The 24,434-nt window shown below is 37.9% G+C and overlaps 2 protein-coding genes across 8 annotated transcripts in view; one reads left to right on the top strand and one right to left on the bottom strand.

Moving 5' to 3' along the window:
• Nucleotides 1-18,489, top strand: part of LOC134542062 (fatty acyl-CoA reductase wat-like) — a 40,554-nt gene extending 22,065 nt beyond the window's left edge. Inside the window, exons 4-8 of the mRNA XM_063385940.1 lie at nt 20-129; nt 4,092-4,275; nt 11,668-11,910; nt 14,687-14,944; nt 17,952-18,489. Of these exons, the coding sequence (XP_063242010.1) occupies nt 20-129; nt 4,092-4,275; nt 11,668-11,910; nt 14,687-14,944; nt 17,952-18,042 (886 nt within the window). The 3' untranslated portion in view covers nt 18,043-18,489. The remainder of the gene's footprint in view (nt 1-19; nt 130-4,091; nt 4,276-11,667; nt 11,911-14,686; nt 14,945-17,951) is intronic.
• The window catches only part of LOC134542058 (fatty acyl-CoA reductase wat-like), a 175,232-nt gene that overhangs the window by 61,337 nt on the left and 89,461 nt on the right, over nt 1-24,434 (bottom strand). For 5 of the 7 annotated variants that reach the window (XM_063385932.1, XM_063385928.1, XM_063385929.1 and 2 more), the window contains exons 3-4: nt 19,463-19,554; nt 4,119-4,283 (exon numbers count right to left, since the gene is read on the bottom strand). Coding sequence is in view for 1 of the 7 variants with exons in the window: in XM_063385924.1 (XP_063241994.1) it covers nt 2,802-2,870 (69 nt within the window). In the remaining 6 variants the exon portion in view is untranslated. Of the gene's footprint in view, nt 1-2,801; nt 2,952-4,118; nt 4,284-19,462; nt 19,555-24,434 lie in introns of all 7 variants that reach the window. The other 2 variants (XM_063385924.1, XM_063385933.1) reach the window with 2 other exon arrangements.

The following is a 24,434-nucleotide window of genomic DNA, read 5'->3' as shown; positions in this document are numbered from 1 at the left end:
CTTGTAGCACTGTTTACAGGATAACAGGACCTTGGACAATTCCTTACTTATTCTCAAAAGCGGTAATAGAGAACTTCCTCTTCACGAATGCAAAAGGTTTGCCAGTGTCAGTTGTGAGGCCATCAATGAGTGAGTAGCTCAACAGTCTCGCAATCAGTTAACTCTAATTTAAATGTTAAATTAAATAGTAAACATAAATATAAAAATATGTACATAATAAGTTGATGTATTTTGAACAAAAATTGCTCTCTTTTCAAATTTTTCACATACTGTTTAGGAGCCCACTTGCTAGTAAATCTACTATTTTTGATGGGTCTTGAAATGCCTTAATCTCTTTGAAAAATCTGAACACAGGCTGTGCAGGATTTCAGAATGTACCAAACCAAAGAATACTGGATTAGAGAGTGCCCACTATACTTTACATTACTCAATGGAATCATTTATGTGGGATGAGAACTTATTGCATCACATCAATCTGTCAATAAATGCTCTTTTCATGTGACAGATTATTGGTAGCCAACTTAACATAGTTTGGAACTTCCATAGAAATGCTGTGTGTAATATCTTACATTTTACCATGTAGCTTATTGTGTCTCACTTGCAACATCAGCCTTTTTACGCCCCTCGTGTTCTCTAAAGTACATCATTAAATAGTTCACGAAAAGCCCAGGAAGCTGCTCGGGCCAAAAAAAAAAGGGAGTGTAAACCTGAGGCGAACATAAAACAAAATTAATTACTCTCAAAAAGGAGAATAAGGTGGATTGAGTGGTAATGCAGTTGAACAAATACAGGGTGGTTTATTTCAAAGCTTACCCTGTTTATTTAGCATTATAGTTGCAATTGTTTTCTTTTGATAGTGGTTTTGTACATGTTCATATTTTTTTTTATGTTTAACATTGTTATTTACATAAGATGGCAGATGGAACTTTATATTTTAACAATATTAGAGAACTAATAATTGATAAAATAATAAAATGAACATTAATTTCAAAATGTATTAATTGACTTGTTCTATATCCCGGAGTCCTTACCTCCATATGGGATCTACAGAACAAAAATTGAATAAATAAATAAATAAAATAAATAAATAAATAAAATTCACAAAATTACACAGAGAAGAGTTACAGAGGCCCTGGCCATAAAAACTATTGATTACAAATATATTATTAATTTAACCTGAAATACAATATTTAACATTTTTCTTTCACTGACTAAGACTTCTCATAATCAAGCTTTCACAAAAAAAAAAAAAAAAGTTTAAATTTTACTTTGATAGTTAGTTCATGGTTAAAATACAGCCTTAAAACATTTGTTCGTCCAATCAGTGTGGAAATATGTATAATTTAGGTACAATTTCTGATTTAACATTATCACATATCGGTGACAGTTCACTGGCGGTGACTAGAAGTGAGGAGAAGAGGTGGTGGCTCAAATGTTAACCGGCTGGAGAGATGCATGGAATTCATATGAATTCAAGAAAGAAGAGGATGTAAACTAGTGGCTGACTATAGTGATGGACTGGAGAGCCAGGGAAAGATCCGAATTCTTGGACCATCTCTTGGACCCCACTGGAACCAAACGAAAAGGAGGCCCAGTGGTCAAGTATAGAAAAAAGGGGACAAGAAACAGGGATTGTGAAATAAAGGCAAAAAATTAAGTTAAAAGTTAATCTATAGGCGAAAGAAGTAGTCTTCCCACTGTAAGCCTCTCACCCATTACGCAGGGCTCGATTTGCATGCCTCGTAACGTGCAAAATTTTGAACAATTTTCATGTTATGTTTCACTTTTCTTTGACATTCACATCCCGTGGAGAAACACCATGTCCGACTTTCTCCACCATAAGATTAGCATGGTTGAGAATAAGGTGGAATACAAAGCACATTACAAGGAACATGAGACTAATTCTAGCATTACAGATATAAACATAAAGGAAATAAGGAAACTGTAGCACAAAATGAACACGGAGATAATTTCGGGGAGAAGCAGCTGTCCACCATGGAGAAAATTGAGCAACTTTTTTTTTTTTTTTGTTCATTCACAACCGACTTCAGCTGGCACGCTAAACATAGAGGATTTGTCACAAGCTGTAAATGCATAACATACGTCACTCTTTATCCATGCAGTTGAATATGCCATTAGCTGAACAATCATTATCAAAATTAGAGATTATTAGCGTAAAATTCAAGCTGCAACAGGTTAATGCAGCACACAGCAACAGCAGTTGCTAGCAGAACTATTATAGTTGCAAAATAAATTAATTAGTGAGAGATTAGATGACAGCAGGCAAAAGCGATTTGGAAGCAGAGATAGCAAGCGGAAAAAGTAAAGTCTGAAATTACCGAAGGCTTCAAAAAAAATCCAAATTGAAGTGTTGGTGCAAGTAGAAGCAAAAATTTTGGATTTTAAAGAGCAAGTTGTAGCCGAAGTACAAGACCCACGTGAGGAAATTCAAGATTTTTTGAGTTAGTAAGCATGCGTCTTACCCAGGTTGAAAAAAAAAAGGATTGTTGAACGACGTATAAATAATGCGGAGGCAAAATGTGAGGAGACTGCAAGACAAAGACAAACTGCTGACCAACAAATTACTCAATGAAGCACATCAGGAGAGTGTAGCCTGTCACACATTAAACTGGAATTTCACAAGCAGGATAATAAATATACAGAAAATTTCAACTTGGTTGAAAACAAAAATAAACAACTTGTTACATATAGGCGTACATACACGTTGACACAACGAGCACCGGAAACACGTGATACACACCAATCGCTTGGCAAGCCAAACCAAGTGTAATGTCACCTACCCAAAATAAGCAGTCCAGTTTCCAGTTCTGCACACACCATTCCAGTAACAAATAGCGCACGCACAACATATTTTAATGGTGGATGCAGTAATTGGATTAAATTACCAGTCACATCATTTAGCAGAAGAGCTGCCAACTTTTGCAGCTAACCTGTGGGAAAAAACAGCAAATTTTTGAAGTCCTTTGAGGAGTACACAGATTAGCTTAACGGATGCAGGAAAAATAATGCTGCCGTAACTCATGCCTGAAAAGCACGACATATTACTGGTGGGATGTTCACCAGCAGAGTGTAAACATTTTAAACAGATTTTCCTACAGCAGTTTTGAGCTTGCAGATCCAAGGAAATCTGAGATAGCTAATGCATTCTAAGTGATTAGACCCTAAAAAGAGTTGCACATCAGTGACATTTTTGAAATAATTTGCTATCTTAACAGGTCATGAGCAATGACAAATTCATCACCATGGTACTAAGACAATTACCAGTCCGCTATCAGTAGCAGTTGACAGGTCGCACGTTTAAGAGCCTAGCTGATTTCCATGAGCAAACTGTTGGCTTACAATCACCTAGATCTGAAAAGCAGCATAGCCAACAACATAAGAGTGTTAGTCGAGCACACGCCAAACATTCCACTTCCACTGCTATATCAACATGGATTTAACTTAGGAACAATCAGAACAATCAACCACCTACTCAACCGCACCGCATGTAAATACTAGAGTGTGGTGGAGGAATAAGTCAGCCAATCAACAAAACAACTGGTACGAATACATTTCTAGCAGGCAGGATGGATGCCAACAAATCATGAACGGTCAAGGAAAGCACCATTACCATAAGTCTTGGCGGAATAAGGGCACAAAATCAAATTGCGATGATCATCCTGATGACTTGCTGCCCAAGAATGGCGGAAGAAAACATGAAATCCGTCTTTCCAAGTCACCATAGCCCCACAGGTCTGATACATAATACATGCAGAAAGATACAAATACTGACTTCAAATTCAGTTCTTAAAAAAAAGTCTGTAACATTACAACCATTTAAATACTTCCAAGATTAAAATTGGGTGGAATCACCACATGAAATGAGCTTAGAACACTATATTCAAATAAACAGAGTAGATTAGATATCTTGAGTTTTCTCATACTTATTACGGTGTAGATCAAAAATAACAATCCTCTATGTTCTCAAAACATTATGAAAAGTTATATAATGGTTTTAGCTTTCAAGTCTGAAATGTACAATGTAATGTCATATGCTTAACCAATTAAATGTGATGTGGTGACATTGACAGTTGTGAGCACCGTAAAGGAGCCTGTACCTGGATGGGTGGACAACATGTACGGTCCTATTGCCATTATCTTGGGAGCGGCCACTGGTGTGCTGAGGGTGAACCAAGCAGATTTAGATGTGGTAATCGATGTTATTCCAGCTGATATAGTCATCAACTGCATCCTGTGTGCAGCATCTACCACTAGGTATGAAACTGTAAGCACAAACACAGTACAATTAGGCTTTGTGGTGTAAAAGTAACATATTTATAGTTGTGATATTTTTACACATACACTTGACATATGCAGTGGCGGATACATGCGGGAGGGGGGGAGGAGCCTCTCTTTGTGGGTGGTCCAACACCAAGCGTGGTTCACAGCAAGGGGAGGGCGCGCCAGGAATAATAGATCATTTTAAAGAAGAGAACACAAATTGTTACTTTCGTCTTTTACGTGTGTTTTTATTCGGTTGATTGTAGTTCTTGTCTTGGATGCAGTTTGAATAAAGTTTTCTGAAGCCCTGCATGTGACTTGATGATTTTTTACTACACCCATAGTTCAAGATGTCTTTCATGCCCCCCCCCCTTTTTTTTTTTTTTTTAGTTTTTTCTGTATCTGCCACTTATACAGATGCAAGGATGCAAGTCACTGGTATATTTTACACAGGACTCTCAAAAATGTAGAATATTAAAGGTCAACCATTCTTAACATAAGTTATCTTCTTAATGTATTCTATAGTATTTTTTTGGAACTAAAATTTTACTCAATGTACATTTCTATAATATACTATTTATATTACTTCACTTTCTAACAGTTATATCCAAGTTGTATGATGTATATGTGATACCCAATATAATGCTTGACCACAGCAGTAACCTCAAAGATAGGCTACTTTAAGTGAGGCACATAATTCTATTATTTAGCAAATAGTAGAGCATGCTGGTTCTGCCCCACACAATAGGCCAATTAAAAACCCATTAATCTTAATTAGTAACCCCTCTGCCCCCACCTGTCACTTGTCAATTAAAAGCCCATTATGTCCAATCAAGTGTGCAAATGTCAGCCCCATGTGTGTTTAAGTGCTTTCAGTGTGTGTCCAATTACCAACCCCCTCTTCCTTTTTCCCTCACCATCACAGTGTTAATTAAGAATCCCACTAATCACAATAACTGATCCAGCTTGGCGTGGGATCGCTTGCCAATGACTCACCACCCCCTCCCCCTATGACTCATCACACCAGCTCTGGCTTCTGCCTCCCCCCCCTTCTTCCCATCTATCAATCGCCAACTTAATTTTTAAGACTGTGGGTGTTTGGAGAACACCTCCCTCACCATCTACTCAGAGTATTGATTCCCCTGCCCCCTCCCCATTATCGCTCGCCAACTCAGGCAAGTATTGCTTTTTTTATGATTATCGATTGGAGGTCGTCTGGGCATCATGTTGGTTCTGGAATCGGCAGCCAGGCAGTGCTGCAATCTAGTAACATTTTCGAGTCATTAATTTTACACCAAAATCTGCACTACCAATATTGTGTCTAAATATAAAAAATAATACAATATGGTCTCTGACCTCCAAAAATTATTATTTTTTGTTAAAAATTCAATAGTGATTAATTTTCTGTGGGCAGTAAGCGCTGATGACATCACAGATAGTTCCAGTAGTTGCTTTTGGAGAGCGCCACCATCTCAGCACTGTGTTGATTTTTATATTTTTATTTAAGTGTTTACGGCAGGTGGGATTTGAACATGACAGCAGGAATGAACTCTTTATCAGGAGGTGTACACTTGACTACGAGTTCAGTTGAGGATGAGAAGGTTAAATAATCTATACATGATGCGTGTGTGGGTCGACATCTCGTGAGATGAAATGTAATGGAGACCATCTGGGTCAATGTCTTGGCTAAAACCTAAGACGTGCATGAAATGCAATGCCTGTAAAACAGACCGATGTCTTGGAGAGATTTTAAGTATGACACACACAACAGTAGTGGGGATGGATGCTGGTGGCCATATTGACCGGTGTCAGACAATAATGCCTCTCATTGTGCGGGTTGACATCTGATAAGATGAAATGCAGTGCCAGACATCTCGGGCCAACGGTGAAGACATATTTATGAATTGTGTGGGAAGCCATCTTGGCTGATGGAGAAAGCTGGGAAAAATATTTGTTGAAGACAATACTAATCAAAAAATATGCTGGTGGCCATTTTGGCTGACTGTGTTTAGGCCCTCGATGCTTATCTATGTTCTGGCCCAATTAGTCGTGTTTTATGTAAGCATGTTTTGTGTATCTTAAAATTCAATATTCTTTAACCTGAAAATGAAGGGTTTATTGAAAAAATAAATAAATACTGAAGTAAAAAAATACTTTATGTACCAATAATTTTTTTTTAGTCGCACATTACACTATATAAACAATCTGCAATATTTATCAAGAATTATGCTCTGCCGTAAAATCTATACTTTCCATATCACACTATATTAATACAGTCATTATTTCTTGAGATAGTTTTACAATATATTCATCATTGTCTTTCACATATGTACACAACAGTGATCAGCTTATGCTCTCAGAGGGGGAGAATTGAGGACAGCTGGTGTTTTCTTATAACCGCCATGGGAGACCATCGTCATCAAGAAACAGTTGGTGTCTTCATCTGTGGAAGATGCTGCAAACTATTACCATTCAAGCATCAGGAGGTGGAGACCAACATATAACCCAAGAAAATGAAGCCCTCTTTTCACTTCAGATGTGAATTCTGGTGGCGGAGGATGTCATTCTCTCTCTCACACACACAAAAAAAACTTACCAGATAGTTTATTAACCCCAGGCGTGTCGCATAGACGGAGCCGACATCATCCCCTAGAGGAGCAGGCACAGAGGTAGTGGTAGTGGTGATGGCGGGTGGCACATCGGTGGTAGTGGTAGTGGTAGTGAAGTAATGGTAGGTGACCCATCGGTGTTGCAGGCAACGAATGACTTATCAAGCGCGAAGCAAGGTACAGGAAAAGAAGAAACTAATAGCTGGATTCAGATTCAAAGAGGTGGTCGATTCTAAGTCGAAATTGATTAGAGGAAGCTGAGGGAAAGAAGGTTTGGGGTGTAGATCTAAACTACAGTGTTCCCAAGGAAGCATGGTGATGCCATCATCCAAGACGCACTGCTTATCATCTCCTGCAGATAACACCACCTTGGTCACGTGTTCCGTGGTGACAGTGTGATTAATTGTATTGTACTGGGTCCCTCAAATCCAAGAATTAGTTGTAAGATACTCCCAATATTGCTAAAAACAGGAGGTTCCAGAACACGCTAGTCTAAACACCCTTGGCTTTTAGACTTATCCATCATCTTATACCCAAACAGCTTCAGCCAAAGACCAATGTACTCTGTAATGATAGTCATTCCAGCTTCGTCCTTCGTCACACTTGTTACCCCTTTGTTAATAGCCATGAAACACTGAACATTATCGGTAACATAGTTTGATGTATCAAACTGGTTAGCCAAAACTAGGGTCATAGACTTGAACGAAGCTTGTAATGTGCAGCAATCGATCAATCAAATAGCGACCGCATCCGCGCTGTCAGTTGCTGGGGGATAAATTGGACAGTCTACTGTTTACATCCATCCCCTTCTCTCTAGCCTTCATTGCGTGCCAGAATGTAGGAAGAAACATGTGACAGTCAACTATCCTTAGTGCCTGCCTGGCTGTGTGGTGGTTGTCCCTAGCATGGTTAGCCATGCTCCTCCCTTAGCTCTGTGCTAGTGCCTGCTCTCCCCCTCCGCAACGGTGACGAAAATGCTAGAAATGCGTGTGGCGCAGATGGGTTGGAGCATGCGGCCAGCCCAAAATTTTGCCAGTGAACGGAAGCCTCGTCGACCGAGGGTGCGGTGCCTGGGAAAAAATGTCCGTGCACCCGAAGTAATCATTTTCTAATTACACACACAAATGAAGCAAAAGTTTAACTCGCACAAACAAAACAATAATTTGCATACTGCTTACAATTACAATACTCTTAACACACAAGTTTTTACTGAATATATTTCATTATGTGTCATATATAGTTGTATGTATGATCGCGCAGTGATTTACCCATTGCTTTCTGAAATAAAAAAAATTTTAATTCACATTGCAGAACTATATGATATTATATGTTTAAAAACTGTTATCTTAGATGGCTGCAGATTAAAAATTTCTATTGAACATTTCTGTTTTAGCATCTAATCACCCTAATATTCTCATGAATAATAACATGGGAACTGTTTTAAATATTGCGTGGCTTACCTCTACAAACACTGGTAAGATGTTCAGAAGATAGATAGTTGTGCAGTTCACTGTGCATAGTGGAGCTTACGTAATAATATACGCCGTCTGAATGTCAAACAAATACTGAGACACATCATTAGGCGTCACATATACCTATGTCTTGGTGGCATTATTGATTTTTTTTCCCTATTGACCCCTATTCTATGCTCATTTCAGGAGTGAAATAAGGGCGCAGGGCAGCGTTACCCCACTCTACTGCCGTCCATGCCCATATAAGGACATCCTACCCCCTCCACTTGTACCATGACACACTAGGAAGACATCTAATTAAAGTGGCTTGTACGTGCTGGTTTAAGTGGCAGAGCCATAAGCCTGTTAGAACCAGCACGTGGTCTATTTATTTCAACTGCTACCACCACCATGTGGCATAATGTGTAGCTCTAAACTTGCAAACAGCCAATTTATTTTAATTAATTTCAATTGGTAGACTGGCATGAGTCACCATTACGCGGCTTTGCCACCCAAATTGCAGTGAGCCATGTGACCGGCTGTAATATAAATGCACTCTAGAGGAAGGCTATTACGTCTAAATAAATAAAAGACTGGTTTTCACACACAGGTTTAATGTATATATATGTAACATTTGTGGGTACTCAAGCACATACACAGAGAGGAATTAAATATTTTTTAAAGAAGACAACTGAATTATATTTTTAAAAATATCATACATGATAAAATATGACAACATATTCATTCTTAAACTTTGCTTAATATGTCCAGCTAATGGCTCCGCACTGCAACACTGACTAGTTTAACTTCTTTCTTCATAAATACAGGGATTAGACTGTTGTTTCTGAGAAGCAGTCACTGGCAAAAGTATCTTCATTCACCGCACTGCAGAGATGAATGAGGTAAGCCATGCACGATGCCTGAGGCATCCTGCAAGGTCTTCTGGGCCTGACAGGTTTTAACCCGTCAGCTGGCGCTGACTCTGGACTGTTGCTGTCTGGAGCAGGCTGCAGACATTCTGGAGATGTTTTCATTGAATGCTGATAAACTTCTTCCACGCTGGCCGGGAAGGGGTTATCACTTCTTAGGTGATTGAAGCCACATTTGCTGTACTCTGAATAGCCAATTATTTCAAAGGTGTATCATTTTAAGTCGGGTTTAATGTTGTAGCAGATGGAATATTCCGACACAATTTTCTGAATAGTTTTTTTAAGATGCCATCCTTCCACAGGCAGTACTGCATACAGCTTAAAGCGAGTGTGACACTGATATAATGTCGTTTGGCGGGATGAACTCTAGTCATTTTCATGTCTGTGCACTAATGTCTCAAGACGTGCTCGACAAAATCTCAAACAAAAACACTGTCTAAGTGAGCAACTGTATTATTTTTAAAAAATAAATTTTCCACTTCAAGTAATATTCTAGTAATGTAATTCCATATGCAGTCACACTGATCTCCATAGTTCATTTTAACGCCATTCAGTCTTTCCACTGTATTTATAAACATCTCCCCATTGCAATTTGTCATAATTAGCAACAAATTACTAGGGTAAGTAGTCATATTTGTTTTATTTAGACAAAAAAAATACATACTGTTTAGACTACCTATGTGTTTTTTTTTTTATTTGATAATCAAGTCAAGAGTAATCATAATACAGTTTAAAGATTAGTTTGACACTGGAACACAGAGATATGCACCGAGGGCCTATACACAGTCAACCAGCATATTTTTGACTAGGATTGTCTTAAACATATTATTTTCTTCAGCTTTCTCTATCTGCCAAGATGGCTTCCCACACAATTCATAAATGTCTTCACCGTTGGCCCAAGATGTCTGCCATTGCATTTCATCTCACAAGATGTCAACCCGCACAATGAGAGGCATTATTGTCTTTGACACCGGTCAAGATGGCCACCAGCATCCCTCCCCACTACTGTTGTGTGTGTCATACTTAAAATCTCTCCAAGACATCGGTCTGTATTACAGGCATCATTTCATGCACGTCTTAGGTTTTAGCCAAGACATTGACACAGATGGTCTCCATTACATTTCATCTCACAAGACGTCGACCCACACACGCATTATGTATAGATTATTTAACCTTCTCATCCTCAACAATGCTACTGGTCATGTGGTCAAAGTGCACACCTCCTGATAAAGAGTTCAATACAGCGCTGTGACAGTGGCACTCTCCAACAGCAACTAATGGAACTACCTGTGACGTCATCAGCGCTTGCAGCACTCCAGAACCAACATGATGCAGAGACACCCTCCAATAAATAATCATAAAAAACTAATACTTGCTCAAGTTGGTGAGCGATAATGGGGAGGGGGGAGGGAGTAGAGGAAGATGGAGGGAGGGTGGGGGTGGTTCACCAGATACACAGTCTTAAAATAAAAAAAATTGGTTGTCTGTAAAGTCAGTTTACGGACGATAGTTTAACGTGACATAACAAAACATTGATGAAATGATTGCATACTTTTATGAATAAAATTAAATCATTTTTATTGAATTAACACTATTTTGTAGGGACACAAAGAAGGAGTGAAATGAAATATACAATTTAATTGATAAATTTACTTTTATTTGCACTCATTAATTCAAATATGTTTATTACTTTAACTAAGAGATTATTTTAACTATAACTTTTATACATGTTTGCTATTTAACTTCTTCCAATCTGTGTTATTCTGTTAAGGATAGAACGATGATAGGAAAAGTAGGAAACGAATGGGAGTGTTTCAAGTTTAATGTGACTCGAAAAAGTCAAATTTATGGTTGTTCCAATCGAGTGGAAGAGAGATAGATGCTGCGCAAGCGTACAATGAGCGTAACGGGACAATGTACGTAATGGGACAATGTGCATAATGGGACAATGAGTCATCCTTTTTCGTGTGTGCAGCCGACGTTCATTGATTTATTAGACGTTGTCACGTCAAAGTTGGTGATTGATAGTGGGAAGGGCAGGAGGGGGAGTGGCAGAAGCTAGAGGTGAGTCATGAGGGGAAGAGGTGGTGAGTCTTTGGCAAGCAATCCCACGCTAAGCTGGATCAGTAATAGTGATAAGTGGGATTCTTAATTATCAATAAGTAAGAGTCAGGGGGGAGAGAGTTGTCAGGGGGGAGAGAGTTGGTTGGTAATTGGACGTAATGGGTTTTTAATTGACAAGTGACTGGTGGGGGCAGAGGGAGTCTCTAATCAAGATTAATGGGTTTTAAATTGACCTATTGTGTGGGGCAGAACTGGCGTGTCCCCCCTACTTTAGCATATATTCAAACCTGAAACATTTTGATCAGAGATATTTTTTTTATGTTTTGAAAATAGATCAAATGAAACCATCACCATCTACAATGCAACAACTTCAGACAGCAATCCCGTGACAATACGAATGATACAAGAAACATTACTGACCTTCAGAGACAGATTTCCAGTGAAAAATTGTGTCTGGTATCCATTTATGATATCAGTCCAAAGCTTCAAGCTGTACACAATTCTCACAATTTTCCTGCACGTGTTGCCAGGATTTTTCTTAGATCTGGCATTTCGGCTGATGGACAGGCAACCAATGTAAGTTTGTGTTTAAAAAAATAATTTTCCTTCAATATCATTATGAATATATCTGAGTTGCGAGTGTAAAACACCACAAATTATTACAAAATAGTTTTCAAAAACTTACACCTTTCTTGGCCACAGTAGCTTCATAGCCACACTGGATACAACTTAAGAGCACCCAAAAACACCTAAGTAGATGAAAATGATAGTGGGGCTGAGTTAAGCCCTTTGTTCTAAACTGAGTTGGTATATCTTGAAATTAATATTTTCTAATCTGTTAGCAAAAATTTTGATTTGCAACAAATAAATTTCAATGGGCTATGTCATAGCATATTTAGACTAAAAAAGTCTAATCATAGTTAATTTTAAAATTTAAAGACAATATATGAAGCTACTAGCTAGTAGTGAATTTAATCATTTTTTTGGTATTTACCATTCTTTAAAATTTTAACATTAATTGGAGAAATAGAAACCAAAAGTCACCGTTTTTGATTAATCTGTTTTTATGCCATAATTATCTATCATTTGTTATTTAAAATTCACCTCATTGAAGCAGAGAGAACACATTAGGATTTTCAGAGACTGTTTAAGTGTGACTTGATAACATCTTACAGTTGCAGTTATTGCTCATAATGAACTGAACACTTGACCCCGGTGTTTTCACAGGGGAAGGTACTTGATAGTGCCAAGCACTGCCAACTTGCATTCCATTTAATTATTTACTATGCCTTGAGTAATGTTGCGTAGAACAATGTCACACGATTCTAGGGATTGGAAAGCCAGACTCGAGAAAAGATAGGAACAGGAATTTAAAGGTGGCCAACCTGACTCGAAATAGAAGTTCAAAGGGTTAATGAGACCAAATTTTCCGTAATAAACTAAAATTAATTTTTATGGCCAAAACATTGCTTAGGTAGATTTTATCTCTCCCTCCCACCCCTTTAAAAGTACACCAATCCCTCACTTATCATGTCTTTAAATTGCACGAATTCATTTAACATGATGTTAATTTTATTATACTGCTCCAGTCTTGAATAGCATACCTGAAACTTTCAGTTAGCACAAAATCATTACAGGAAAAAAAAAAAAAAAACTCAGGCATGAAGTCGGCTTCAACTTGGTAAACAACAGATGTACTGTGCCACACAGTCAGCTATATGAGGGGGGAAGAGATGCACACGCAGGTCTGACTACACTATCAGCTGTTGTACAAACATCAGCTATAGCAAGTTTAGTTGCGGCTATTGAGTTGTAAAGGACTAAATGTTTTTACGTCCGTGCATGTACCACCGGGCCATAGCATTGTCGTCCGACTATAGACCGGGCCATGATGAACTTCTGTCTAGCCAGTGGCACATAGCAACGTCTGCCCATTCGTCTGCCGGTAACTGTACGTGAGCAAGCACCTGCAGTTGGAATCATATTTGAATCATGGCTTCCAAGTGAGAGAGTAATGATTTGTGTTCAAGTATTTGAGACAAAACTACAAGTGTTACGGCGTGCGGAATGTCGTGAAGCCCACAATTATGTTGGTCACACTGTAGTTTTAAGCAAGTCAACTGCGCACACAATCGTATGAAATAAGGACTCTAGCAAACGTTTATATAAGTCTAATGCTGTTGGTTGTACTAGTGGGACTATATTTGACATTACAGACCGCAAAAGAAGTGAACAGATGATTCACAAAGAAAAGGCTGTTAAATGAATGGTGCAATGAAAAAAAATCACAGGACTTAAGCCCACCACACACGGTACAATATTTTCTACTAATTTGCTTACTATAATTCTTACTGGTTTCTGTACTGTGTAGGCTACAAGCTGAAACACTAGGTGCGCACAAGTTTCTGCTGTACACGATTCTAGCTGCCTTACTAGTTTTGTTAAGAGAATATTCTCCACAACAAATTTTTATTATGATAATTCACATTTTTTACTGCATACAAACAAGGCTCTTCTTTGTATGCATTTATTAAAATGAGTAGTTGGTCACTATTCCACTTCTTTCCATCCATGTTTATCACGACATGCGCACTTAAAAGTGTAAACAACCCCTCATGCTGTTTTCGTGAGTTCTGATTGGCCACTCCTTAAATATTGGAACACACCAAGCAAAAAAAATAGGACGCAGTTTATTACGCAAAACCAGTAGCCCAGTTCGTACAGCTACTAGTATCCAGTTTGAATTCGAGTGAAGAAACTAGTAGTAGAGCCAGTACGACTCCTAGCTTACAATATTGTAAGGAATATTGTACAGTGTGCGGCGGGCTTTACATGTCTGACAAAGCGGTGATCTGCTAATAGGAACTTTCATTTTTGAAAAATTAAAATTTAAATATCCAGATAGTAATATCGGTTTTTTGCCAGTAAAGGACGGATTGGAAAGTTCATGGAAAGATACGTGACGTGAGTTGGTCACGCCCGGACGGGCAAGCCAACCAGCTGACTGATGATAAGTAGGTATGTAATAACCTATCTCCCATTACGCGGTGTCATATTTGTCACACAAAGTATTTGATGGTAGGCTTTTAAGACAAATGGTGTTACATATTTATCGTTGAGTCTTATTCTATGCATTTATATTACGTAAAGAAATGTTCCCTACAAATTTTGAAACATATTAAGTAAATTAGCCTTGACATTTATGGAGACCAATGCTTCAGAATACGTGATTTCGAATAACACAAAAATTTTAAGGATGCATTAGTCATGCTAAGTGAAGGATTGGTGTACTAGAAAACATAATACAAACATGTACATTAAAATATCTAAGTAGATTTTTTTTTTATTATAGCTTTATGAAGATCTACAGAAAAATACGAAAATATACAATCATTTTAAATTCGTTTCCTATGAAAGAAATAATATTCACCAGTGATAACACAAGAAACCTACATGCCAAACTTGAAGCAAAGGATAAAGAGCTATTCTCTGTTGACACCCAACAATTGACTGCCATGCAGTTTATGGAATTGTCTTGTAGCGAAGCAAGAAAGTATCTTCTGAACGAAACAGAGGAAGATCTAGAGGAGGCTAAGGCATTGAATCTGAAGTAAGTTCATCATTGCTTCAATGAATGTTCTAAACAAAAAGTGTATCACAGTTAAATTATTTTTTTTTCCATCTCTTTCCAAAGTATAAATTTTGTTTAATGTAAATAATTTAGTGTGTAGATGATTTTCACAACTTCTGTGATATATTACTACCATTTTTTGTTCGCCATATGGATACTAAATGCTAAAATTTACTAAGCATTCAACAAATGATGCACACTTAATTAATTATCACAGCACATTATTTTGATGTAATGTGGCTTAAAAGGCATCTAACATCAGTGATATGTGATAGTTCGCACTGCATGGAAGAGCATGTGGATGTGGCAGGGCACACAAACCCAGCTGAGACCTTCACTTTGGGTGTGCCATTCGCTCGTGTGGGGAACAAGACTCGATATCGACCCTTGCATAGCAATCACAATTGTTAAAGAAAATGAAACACCTGGGTTCTTCAGGCATCCCACACAACTGGTCCTCCTCAGATAGTCATCACGTCATGCAAAAATACATCATCATAAGACAATCAATTATTTCAGGTTATGCTATGACACATTTGCTCTTTTAAAACAGTAGCAAAATGGCTAAATGCCCTGTGGCACGAAACTGATTTAAAAGGGGTCCAAGTCACAAATGTGGCCAGATAAAGTCTATGTTTGTTGTTGATTTTAAACATCTGATTAGCTGACTTAAATTAATAAGTGAAACTGTCTGCCAGCCCAGGTAGGCCATAAATGAAAAAGTTTAAGAAAATAATTTTGTTATCAGAAACAAGTTATCAGTGAAAGCCACTGTTTATGTCCTCAGGGTGCTGAAGGTGATAACAGGCATATCTTGAGTATTGCCATGGCCATTGGGAGGGAGAGGTAGGAGCCCTGTGCTCCGGGGCGGTCCAGTTAAGTTTCAACATTATTAATAGAATACACAGAATACCTTACAAGTTATGCATCACTCGCAGATCACATTTACAGTTATGGCCACAGTAACATTTACAAAATTTTTAATTTTTTTAAATAGAGTTTAAAAAAATTGTATATTAAATAAAAGGGAGGGGGCCCGAAAAAATTATTTGACCTGCGGGCCCTTTGATTCTCTCAATGGCCCTAAGTATTGCTGGGCTATATTTTAATATGAGTGTTTGGATTTTAGTATTGTTCGTTTAGATTTAAACATTTGTAACAGTCACGATACTGGCACCAACATGCAAACCTGGCCAATGGATGCCATTCCTCCACCGGAAGTGTGGCCTGGACACCTCCTTGAGGTATATCACGTGTCGCGGGACCTTGTATCTGTTGTTTTAGTGTAAGAGCTCCACGTGTACGATAAATACATGCAGATGAAGCCACATCTTTTCTTTCACCACGTGTAAGCACGTGGAGGTGTAACGGTATGGGGGATGCCACAAGAGCCTTCATAATACTACCATCTTGTATCAAGCATGCCCAATGCTGAGAGCGAACCAGGTCAAAGGTCTTACTGGTAATTGGCACTAAGGAGAATTCAAGTCACGTTCCCCACACGGGTAACGTCACGCCCTGAGAACAGTGTCTCCATGAGGTATGTATCACCTTGATATTGTGGTACCATCAACTAAAAATCTCTCATCCAAATCACCATACTCTGTGCTTACGTCAGTGTCATCAGCAAATATCAGAATCAAGAATCTAATCCTCTGTAGTTACTTACTACCATTTCAAGTTTTTTCTGCTAATACAATTTTATATTTCATAATGTAATTCTGAGGCAAGATGGAAGATTTTACAGTTTTACAGCAAAGTATGGTTTATTTCCAAAAATGATCTCCTTATTATATGTACAAAATGTGCACACTAAATTTTTATTGGCTACATAATTTTATTGTTACTTAACTGAACAAGAAGCTTCTCTTCTCCTCTATATAATTCAAAACCTTACTCGGACTCCTTCAAGATCTCCAAAATGTCACTCAAGATAAAAATAATAAAATACCATCTTAAGAATTCAAAAACATTGGGGGGGGGGGGGGGGTTAGTGGTAGAGCTGGTACAGGGACGTCTAACCTCCTTAGGACAGGGGGTGTGGGGTGTGTTGACTGAAAAAAAAAAATTCATCCCACATCGTTTCAGGTTTATTTCCGGTAAACTATGGCCAACACATAAATGAATAAATAATAAATAAATAAAAGGTCAAACTACTCTTTTTACAATAAATAAACAACTACTCCTTGGAAATAAAAAAACAATAATTTATCCCTATTCTTAGTATAACTATTAACTTTCAGAATAAATTATTATTGTTTACAAACACCTCGACCCATCCTCAGGCTAAATTAACTAAAGGAATTTAACATTTCTGGATACCAAACTGCCTGCCCTCCTGGAAAGAAACAAAAAGTTAAGCCATCCTAACATGATTAAAATTACACCCACATGCTTTATTTTACTTGAGCAGAAACCCTAGATGAAAAATTAATCATGAGTTCGCCATTCTTCGAACGGCAGCACGCCGCTACCAGCCAGGGAGGCTTCGACAGTCCCCAAACACCTCACAAAAAAAGGTTTTGAAGCTTCTTGTTCAGTTAAGTAACAATAAAATTATGTAGCCAATAAAAATTTCATGTGCACATTTTGTACATCATGACTAAAAATTATTTAGAAAACATGCATTTTAGTCCTTTCTCATTCTCCTAAATAAAACAGTTTAAAAACTAAATGGAGAAACAAAACTACCCATCTGTCCTCAGGGCATTCTCAAATGCTTTTCATAAACAAACACCACTCAGATATCTTGAGCAGTTTTCAAATCGCATGGTTTCTTCTGTAGCTCTGCACACCTTACGTTTGCCTGGTAGGGAAGGCCCCTTAATATTTATGAGTGTTTAATTGCACAGATATACCAAATAGCAATTTAAGCGTAAAAATTAATGCAAAAATACCAGTGATTAATATATAAGTGCAATGTACTTTTGTCAGATAAAAACATGCATATGAATTTTTACTAAAGTTAACCTATTTTATGTTTCAGATTATACAGAATCCATACTATTGTCAAGTATTTCCTGTACGGCTTGGTGATTTGGGCAGCATGGCAGATGATTATGTATTTTATGTTCTGATCAATTCAAGATGAAGAATCAGTTGCATTTGTTTTATTAAAGTACAATAACAGTGCATAAACCTATAGTGTGTCAGTTTCTATTACAAATGCATAGCACGAGTTAAAAAAGAAATCACATGCAAGTCTGTTCAGTTCTTACAACCTGGCTACAAAAGTCAAATAAAGAATTTTTCATGGTAGTCACATATTCAAAAAAAAATTTTAACTTTATCATTGGGTTTTATCTATGTGAACTTGTAGTGGTTGCTTAACTAAACCACATTTACCATATTCTTTCATATCACTTTCCGGAACAAAAAACTTTGGATACAGATCCTGATCTACAAAAAATAAACTAAATATGTAATGAAGTATTTGTGGAAGAATTTTCTACAACAAGGTATATCGATGAAGTTGTGTGTTTTAAATATTTGTATCCAGTGCAAATAAAAAGATATTTCACTAACATTTGGTAGCTTATTTCCTAAAGGCATGAATTCCAACAAGTACCAATACCAGCACTCAGACAAAATCTACACATACCCTCCCAAACTTTGAAAATAAAATGAAAATTATTATTATCTTGTTTCGTATGCTGAACATAACTCCCCAGAAATCCTAGGTATACTTTCTGTATTTTTAGAGTAATTACAAAGAGCAGAGACAATATATTTTAAGTTACTGGTGGTTACAGTAAAACCCTTTTCTTGCATTCTCTCATTTCAAACTTTCTTGTAATTTAAATTTTCATGTAGTTAAATAATAAGTTTTACAAGAAAATTTCTTAAGTTGTTTGGACTTTGTCCAACAGCAACACAGGCGATGACACACCTGGAGTTCTCCAGGTATTCATGCCCGTGATTTATGTGAAATGACACGCCAGTACTTTCAATGTGGAAACATAAAAATGCAAATCCTCTCGTAATCCAAATCAACAGGCATTAATCACCCTGTGTGGCTTGACAACCACTGATCCTCAGCTCCCGAATTCTAACTATGATGTACGTAATGGAACAACAAACATCCATTGTGCATGGACTGGCGTATCAGGACCCATCCAATGAAAACACGATCAGTGCTCGGGTGTCGGAATGTCGAGCGCAGAGCCACGGGTCGTGTTGTTCAGTGAGAAGATCGAGTGCAAGGTACACGAGCGCATTGCAAAAATGGAGACGTGCAGACGGCGGACCGATGAGCCCACCCTGCCAGGAGAACGTTAAGTGTGGTTATTCCCAGGCCAAACTGGATGCAGGCTGCATATGATGTCACGGACTAACGAGTGAGTGAAACCTTGGTCTCGACTCGCGCACCATCTCAGGTTTCAACCGGCAAGCAGTCTTGACACCTCGACCATGCAGCGCACATTGTATTGTGCATCTCCGTGCAAATAATCTTGCTCTGCCCGCCAGTTCACAGTTACACAATCAGCAATCACTCACCAATGTGTTGTGTGTCGACACCATGGTAGCAGGAAGAGGTGGTGAAACTCGTCCACTGTGCACTATGTCACTTTGGTGGTACCGCTCAGTGCCTTCGGGAGATACCATGCAGAGAAAATTAGTTTACAGTCGTTTCATAATTATATGTTACCACAAAGTGTAAAAATGCTTTTGAATGTGCACTGTATAACATGCATTTGGACCATATAGTTTAAATGAATATAATCATATCAAAACACAGCATTTACAGGCTACATTAATAAATGTATTGGTGAAAAATTAATTTTTAGCTGTTACATCCCTTCATGCTGTTAACTAATTGTTGTATGGATATATTTAAATATTGCAATGTGCATAAATGTTAGCATTCTTAAAAAATTTATATTATTTTACATAAAAGACACAGAATATTAATAGAAAGTTAGAATAAAAACCACTACAAAAAATTTATTGTGAATATTGATAAAAGATGACAGTATTCTTTTAGATCATTTCAGAATTATTTTAACTTATCTTGGAGTGAAATACCAGGATAAGATTTTAGAAATGTTTTGTCTGATCATTTTTGAGCTCTTATTTTTTCACTGTGTTCATTCTTCAAAAAGTAACAACTTTTGTTTTTCTAGTGCACTTTTTGTACCAAAAATTTTTCTGCCATAAGTTTATAATTTTTATTCTTAGATTCCAAAATTTTAATTCTTACATCGGACAGTGTTAAACTAGCTGCTGGAATCACAGGAACACTGTCTCCTAGTGGCTTCTCTGTATGGTTCAATGTATGAATTTGTCTATATATTTTCTGTCACTTGTCCTAAAAGGATTTTAATAATTTTCAACAACTGACAGATTCAACAGTATCTCCTGAACTACATTTTTTATAACTCTTCGCTCCTTGAAAATGTGGAAGAGTTTGTTTATTTTAATGCTTTGGATGTGTATAGGTAATAATGTGCTTGCATTAGACCATTTTATAGCCTTGATAAGATATGTATATTATGAATTGGGTCTGTAATCTGTACCAATTTCTTTATTTCTAGAAGAATAAAAGCAAAGTGAAAATTACTAAACCATGAGTTAATGTTAATTTTTATTATTGTGTTTAAATCATGTAAAATGTAGAGTATTGATGACCAATAACATAACACCAGCAGATCTTGAAGGGGATTGGTGCACCAGCAACGTATTAAAAAAAAAAAAACAATATATTTGTTAATGATTCAGCTGCTAGAGAAGATTTGAACCATTCTGGCGTAAAATTTATTTTTTTTATTTTTTTATTTTAATTAAGTTATTGCTGATTTTCGGGAATTTTAATTCAAGCTTTATTAAAAAACTATAAAGAATTCTGTGGTAAAACATTCGCAGATAAATTTTCAGACACAGGAGATATAACTGTGACCATTATTTCATCTGTAATCATTATTAATTTAACGTATTTACAGTTTGAATTTTAATAAATGAGCTGCTACAAAATTGCGTGATATTCATTTGCAAATTTAATAAAATTCGCGTTTTCATTTGTAATTCAAACGCCAACATATCTGTCGGCTGAATGATTGACTTTATTTTAGTCTTTAGCTTATTGCAGTCGGACCTAAAGTAAAAACGTAGCTGTAGAAGTTTGAGCAGCGAGCAAGCTCGGATACGAGAAATTATGGAGCGTGCTGGACAGTAGTTTCACCTTGCGACAGTTTCCCCAACTTTTTGCAGCCAGTGCTTTCTCTAGTTCCCACCCTGCCACAGCTGTCTGCTGTTTACGAAGGGGAGAAGGGATTTCGCGCGAAACTGATATGAAGGTCAACGTATTCATTTTCAGTAGATAAGAGTACTTGTTTGGTCTAGCTCGGCGTATAATTGAATGGTTATTCTCTGTTATTATTTAGCACAGTGATTTAGCTAGATGTTTTTTGTTGCAGCGTGAGATTTATTCAGGAATAAAATGCCGAAGAAACCTCCACTAAGCAGAGTACACAAAAGAACAAAACTATCGAAAGCCATTAGAGCACTTAGAAAAAAGAGTAAAGAAAGATAAGAGATTATTTTATTATAGCTTTTTTTACCATATATTTATTTTTCAGAGTTGCGTATGTACAACGCGATGGACGCGATGCGACAACAAAAAGATGTGTAAAATTGTAAACATCCTTTTTTTTCCAGCAATGCATGAACCGTTTATAAACTATACTCAACATGTATCAGTATAATTAAGTTTGAATTTTTTTTATGACAGGCATCAATGTTAACAAGTTTATTAAGCCACAATAGACTTTTTTCAGAAAAATAAGTGTAGCAGAAAACACTCAACATAGTCTCACACAAAATCAGTTTTCATGAATGCAGTTTTAAGAAGTAAGCTACGTAAATAATAGTTAAACATTATTTAATATCTGCTGGTAACGTTTCCAAAGTATCAGCTTCACCTTCATTCATGAACAATATTCGTGAGCTTATTTATTTATTTTGCTGGCGTTTCGTTGGTGACTGTTAGGACTGCAAAATTAGTAAACATTTTTCACCCTATCCTGAGTTAAATCTAAGTGTGCGCGGTTAGATGAGGACCTAGATGTGTCCCATGCTTATGCCTTTACACTCTACTCATGCAGGGTATTAACCATGTGCGTAAGGGCGCGTTGCCAATGACCTGTACAATAGTCTCAACAATCCTCTACGGACTCGAAAAATGTCACCTGCTCATTGGCTACTTGACTTGTGACAACTGTTTGTTGTAATGCCTGTGATTCATAGTTGATTTTTTTGAGGAGTTTACAGACGGCACCGGTTGTGATGACTCATTGTTACCAGAGCAGGGGCCATCTCGTGTACACGAAGTGACATGTGAAACTTCAACACAACTCGAAAATCAGTAAGTGTTACATTGAAATGTGTCCGCTACAAATGTTCAGGAATTATAGTTTTTAAATCGAGTAGAAATATTCCTGCAATTTGCAATAGGTATATTTTAATAGACATTGAAAGCAAATCATTAAGTAGCTTCAAAATCGAAATACCAGAATACAGATAGTCTGTAACAATACAGACCTCACCAACTAGATATGGTCCAGATTTTTAATATGTACTAACACATTTGAAAAAAAACTGACTAGTTACTGAATATGTTGAAATTTTGTAAACCTGTTACTTTAGATGATTGGTGATGTAATAATGTCTCTTGGAAACTACATACGATTTTAACAGGTTTTATTTCTCCATAAATTCGCAAATCACCATGGCGGCCATTTTACGATCACGATTTAGTTCTTAAATTTTAAATTAGTTTATTTGTTGACAGCCTGGTACAATGTGTCTGACCACTAAAGCGATCCGAGCCGCGTAGTGTATAGTACTGCGAGGTTGTCGAAGTAGGCTCGGGTTGGGACGAATATGCCTGTTAAAAGTATCACGTTGCATTTATTATTCAAGCATTGTCTAGGGTTTGTTCACTAAAATTATCTGCGAGAGCTTTTAAATGTTTTCACGGACTTCTTTTTTTTTAACAGTGAGTACAAGGCTAGACGTCTGGAATCTCGGCAAGAAACAAAAATTTTTAATACATGGAAAATTATCCCAAAGCAAATATTTCGTACAGTAGTAGAATGAACATTTCTTAGTAACACGTCAAAAGTTTACCGATGAAACCTTGTGATCACACCAATAATGAGCAGTTGAGTCCTTAATGATAATTTCTACAATGATCCAAAAAAATGTTTCGTAAATTTAATAACTTTAATACTTTTTTAAGTCAGTTCTCATTATGGCACCAAAGTAATATAAAAGAATGTCCTACATGGTGACGCCGCCGTCAGTGCTCCCTCTGAGAGCACAGGCCGTTATGTGTCCTCAACACCTAATCAATGCCGCGCCTCGAACGTGCCCGTGCGTGCAACATAGTGCAGTGCCCCGAACGGCGTGACGTCAGTCACGGCCCCCTACGTGTGCAAAGCGCCCGGCCGGGTGTGGCACTGCGCAACTAAATAATTTGTTCATGCATTTGACAAGATAAACAAAAACTAATACTTGTAAAATAACTAATAATTAATGTTAATTTAATAATCATTTTGTAAACTGGGATCATTCACAAAACTGGCCGAAATCATCTTCCCGCGCTCCGCAGTTTCCCGCGGAATTTCCCCCCTCCCTGGCCCCGGCGGCCAGGGAGGTTAGTCAGTCGCCATCCAGCACTCGCCAGGGCCGGCAGCCCACGCACGGGGAGCTCTCAACTTTCGCGCCAACTTCACCAGTCACTACAATAGGTAAATATAGTCAAACCGTTTAATTCAGCTCCCCGGTCGGCCCGAATCGGCCGTTCGAGATTTCGCACGGTCCTTTAATATAATGTGTAGCCCGATACCGGGCTTTTCGTGTGATACGTAATCAGTTAGGTGACCCCTCGTGGTATCTGCGCCTCACGCTAGTGAAATCCCATCTCGGGAAATAATTCTTCGCCCACGCGGGACGGCACAGCGCCAAACGCGAACCTAAGTGTTAAGACGAGTCATTAACTGGTACGTGCCACAGTCGCGAGTGCGATATCCTGCCAGATTCCACCGTGCCCGTACCCAGCGTAAAGTGGCCCCAGCCACCACAAAGGAGTAGCCGCCTTTGTATAATCACCTGTGTGGGACACCCGGGCCTGGTCCGAACCCGGGACTAACCACAGTGACTGTAGTGAAGTGTTTTGTGTTAAGTAATTTTGTATGACCAATCGCCTACGCATTTCACGTTGCGTTCCGCAGACTTTCACATAGGTAGGAACAGACTTATCGTTCGCCAGAGCATCCCACTCGCAATTCGCCGCGAACAACCCCTATCAACGTACTTGCCACCGGGTTACCGTGTGGCCGTAAAAAGTCCGCCAATAGAGGGTGGCGTGCGTGGAGCTTAGGTCGACGATGAAGCGGCCAGTTACGTGAGCGTGTAACGTGTAAAGTGTGCGACGGAATAAACCAGCTAAAAGTACGTGTGTGTTTTTATT

Source organism: Bacillus rossius, assembly GCF_032445375.1.
Source record: "Bacillus rossius redtenbacheri isolate Brsri chromosome 4 unlocalized genomic scaffold, Brsri_v3 Brsri_v3_scf4_2, whole genome shotgun sequence".
NCBI classification, from domain to species: Eukaryota; Metazoa; Arthropoda; class Insecta; order Phasmatodea; family Bacillidae; genus Bacillus; species Bacillus rossius.
Note: the sequence above shows the minus strand (reverse complement) of the source record. Positions and strands in the feature narration are given on the sequence as shown.